Here is a 4,200-nt window from a genome sequence, read left to right as displayed (position 1 = left end):
GGTGGGTAGATAAAGAGGGCAGGGGTTAGAGTTCAGAAATAGCGTATTGGCTGAAAACACCAAATGTATTTTCCACACAGTGTCGAGTTTTGCCTGACAGGAGGTATTTTAAGGTCAGCCCTCTGAGGTCGCACAGAGAACAATTAGACCACAGCCTGAAGGACATTGCATGTTGGAAAGGGCAACAAACCTTGGTTAAATAAATAGCACAATGGAATCTAGCTTTCTGGGTTTTCTTACTCGACTGTCATGTCTTTCTTCTCCTCCCCCATATGAAGCTTCATTCTAAGGCCCTGCAAAGCTTGATCTTTCCTCACAATAATTAATTCCTCAACACTGTTATAGCTGAAAAGTGCAATGGGATATAGACAGGGACACAAATCCCACAGTGGGGACTGTGGCTCGAGCCTCCATAATCCAAGCTTTCATGGGTTAAGGCTCAAATGGTAGCTGACAGCATTGGCCTCAGCCCAACTACATGCTGTGCTGAGTGTTAATTTAGTAAGAAGAAGTTTGGGTGAGTTTAATTAAGCCTCTTGCCAAGATAAGTCAATGTGTTGAAAGTAAGTAATGCACAATAATGCTGTATGGTGTGTATTAATAAAGGGAAGTTAAATATTCCCCTTCAAAGTGTGACTAGAATGTCACATCGATGGATTTCTGGGATTGCCTCGCTGTTGGACAATAGTAACATAATGCCCTTTTTTCCCCTCAATAGGCTTTTACCATCATGGATCAGAACAGAGATGGCTTTATTGACAAAGCAGACTTGAGAGATACATTTGCAGCACTAGGTAAAATAAATAAATAACCAAAAGGCATCTAAATGCAATTTCAAGCACATAGGGGAGGATTATATTAAAATTAGAGCTGGGTGAATCGTAAGATATGCATGATCCTAGGACAGCCAAAGGGGAAAACTGCCAAACCTGCTCATTTTGATCCTCCTTAGCTGCTCTCTTGGCTATTTCCCTCTAGCTTGGAAGTACTGAGCAGCCTTCATTGAGAAGCAAGAGAGGGCCGTTGTGGGGCTTCATTAGTGGGTGTTATGGACTGGTTCAGCTAGCATCCTCTCCAAAGGGACTGATCTTTCCCTTCAGCCCACCCAAGTAGAAGTCTGTGCCAGGCATGTCTGATTCGTATTTGTCTCTGCGTTTCCCAAGCAGCACCTTTTTCATCTAGGAGTCATGTCATATCTACCGATTAATGTTCCTGTCATGGACCATCTGCCAGCCCTCCCACACCAAAGTGGGAGCTTCATGTGAGGGTTCATGCCTCCATGCTCTGAGCCAGGCTGGAATGTGCATGTCATGAGGTTAAGAAAGGCCCCTTCCATGCTGTAAGTAGCAGCACGTCAGAAGCCCTACAGCATTGGGCAGTAGAAATATGATTTTCCCAGGCAACAAAAGGGCAGAACGCTCAAACCTGGAGCCCTTCTCAGTTGCAGTGTTGGAGACTTCAGCAGAAGTGTAGGTGCTTGGACTGTGGCCATTGGCATCTCCTAAACAGGAGTGTGATAACAATGTTTAGTATTCCCTGAGGTGGAATCAGACTGCAGAAGGGTCTATACAAAGAGCAGCAACTCCCTAGATCCTCATAATGACAATGAGGTTTGGAAATGTTGACCTTTGCCTATTGTTAGCCTGAAATATTTCTTTCTTAGGGTCAAATTCTGATCTCCTTATTGATGCAGAAAGAACCTCCCCGTCTCCCCCAAAATTGATGAGAATGGGCATATAGGAAGGGTCCTTATAATCTGACCACTAGTCAATAGCCCGCAGAATGGAGAGGAACAGCCAGGGTTATCATGGGCATTTTGCCATTCTTGGTGTAAAATGAAAACTGTCTCAGTCTGGGTAATATTGCAAAAAGCTCAAGGGTGAAATCCTGGCCCCTCTGCAATTAATAGGAGCTTGAGCATTGATTTAAATGGGACCAGTGTTTCATCTGAGTTGAAAATGTGTCTACTGAAATGACCCCATTTTGGCCACCAGTGGCTTTGTATTTTTCCCTCCAATTCCTTTAATCCTGTACCCAACTCTCTCTGGTTTAGGAACCTCACCCTGTCTTTTCAAGTTGTGTCTTGCCATGTTATTTACAATGTTGCACTGAACCCTGAGGACCACAGTGGGAGGACCTGAGTGGGAATGACAGTTTGAAAGAAATGTGTTATGACAATCTCTGCTACTGCAGGTCGCTTGAATGTCAAGAATGAAGAGCTAGAAGATATGGTGAAGGAGGCACCAGGCCCCATTAACTTCACTGTCTTCCTTACCATGTTTGGTGAAAAACTGAAAGGTGAGTTCTTTGGGGCGTTTGGAAGATATCTAGCAATAAATCTCATGACTGCAATATTTCATCAGCTTGCAATCATTAATTAACCAATCCTTAGAACACCCCTATGAGACAGGGAGGAATTTTCTCCATGTCTGCAGACCTGGAACTGAGCCACAGAGATGTTAAGGGTAAGTCTGCACTAGGGGTAGACAACCCCCCGGCATGCATGCCAGAGTGTGGCATGCAAAGGCATTTTGCTTGACATGCATAGGGCAGACAGCAGGAGAGCCAGGCAGGGCCTGATCCTTGTTGTGGCAGTGCAGCCCCATCTCCTTCCCTGCTGTGTTCTTGAGCCGTGTGTACACCTGTTGCTGGCAATGTGCTGGGTTGGAGCTCTGTGGTGCCCCAGTGTAGCCGCTTGCAGCCTCCCTGATGCCTGCTATGAGCAGCCTGGGCTCCATGGCAGATGGCAGAGGCCTGCCCAGAGCCTGGGCTGTCTGTGGCAGGCAGCTGGGAGAACGTAAGTGGCTACGCCAGGGTCCGCAGAGACCCAGCCCAGTTTGTTGCTGTCAGTGGGTGCACATGTACCTCAGGGCAGACAGCAAGGAAGGGGCCAGGGCTGCACTTCCACAACAAGGATCAGGCCCCTCATAGCTCCCTCACCATCCACCCCGGCACTCCAACATCTTACAAGTCGAGGTTGACAGTCTGCCCAAAAACGTTGCCGATCCTTGGTCTACACTGTAATCCACAGGTATGACTTTAGCTCCCATTGGTGTACCTATTATCGATTTAAATTCACTAGCTTGACACTTGATATCAGTGGGTCCATGGCAGCAAGGAACTCAGTGCAGCCTGGGTATTTCTCCAGGGTCCTGGGCAAGTTTTGCAGCCCATGCTAACCTCCAGCTAGCGGGTTTAAAGCTACCTCAGGCATGCCTACATGAGGTACAATTACACCTCTGGATTGCAGGGTAGACAAAGGCTATGCAACTTATCTTATGTGACACAGTGAGTCTGTGGTAGAGCTAAAAACTGAATGCCAGAATGTCTTAGCTATGTGACCATGCTTCATTTTCTCTGTGGCTTAATGACCAGTAACCAAGCCTTAGGCTGACTGACATCACTGGAAGGTTTGCCACTGACTTCCTCGGAACAAAGACTTGGTTCAGCCATAGGTTTCTAATTGGAAGTCAGAAATGTAGTTTTGTCTCCTACATTGTATTGTATGCAGAAGAGAGCCTATGGCAAAGATGCATTCCTAGGTGTCTCCCCAAGAGAAAGTATTGCCCTTTAGATCCAAATAATTCTGTTTGTTCTCTCCCTCCTATCCCACCATCCAAGCGCCTTCTAGAAAAGATTGTGGCTGTATGAGCACTTATTCATTCTCTGTCTCCTTCTTTTCCTGTGCACAGAAAAATTATATGGGGATTTTTAAAAAGTCATATTTTATGTTTATTTTAAAACTGATGTATTAATGAGTTTTTATTAGTGAAGAGAACCTCAAAGAAGGGCTTCTTGTACTTGGAATACAAAGTGGTGAAGTCTAAGATTGGCAGTTAGGAAAACTAGTAATATCTGTTAAGATAGCATCTATCTATCTATCTATCTGCAAACAATCTCAAAAACATGTCGTGCTTGAAAAATTGGTAAGTATTACTTGGAGAGAAAGAAGGATGAATGAGGCAGTAGCGTAAGAGTCAGGGGATATCTGTCTGCCTATTGTATCTGTCAAAGTGGTACCTTCATATTTGCCACTCTTGGTGCCATTTTGCACTCTCCTGTGTTGGCAAGACCTTAGAAGGTAAAACTCAGCCTCATTCATAGTGTTTTTTCTGGGGCACACTGGGTATTTTGATTCATCCTTCTGGAGTGCACTAGTGTGCCGGCGCTGCCCATTCATGATGTCTGTGATCACACAGA

At 45.3% G+C, this 4,200-nt stretch overlaps 1 protein-coding gene across 2 annotated transcripts in view; it reads left to right on the top strand.

The window, feature by feature from the left end:
- Positions 1-4,200, top strand: part of MYL10 (myosin light chain 10) — a 44,039-nt gene that overhangs the window by 18,557 nt on the left and 21,282 nt on the right. For both annotated transcript variants that reach the window (XM_019511452.1, XM_019511451.1), the window contains exons 3-4: positions 719-794; positions 2,194-2,298. In XM_019511452.1, the coding sequence (XP_019366997.1) occupies positions 719-794; positions 2,194-2,298 (181 nt within the window). The remainder of the gene's footprint in view (positions 1-718; positions 795-2,193; positions 2,299-4,200) is intronic.

The sequence above is a fragment of the Gavialis gangeticus genome, unplaced genomic scaffold (assembly GCF_001723915.1).
Source record: "Gavialis gangeticus isolate Ggan-Ray unplaced genomic scaffold, GavGan_comp1, whole genome shotgun sequence".
In the NCBI taxonomy this organism is placed as follows: Eukaryota; Metazoa; Chordata; order Crocodylia; family Gavialidae; genus Gavialis; species Gavialis gangeticus.
The sequence above is the reverse complement of the archived record's forward strand: the minus strand, read 5'-3'. Positions and strand labels throughout refer to the sequence as shown.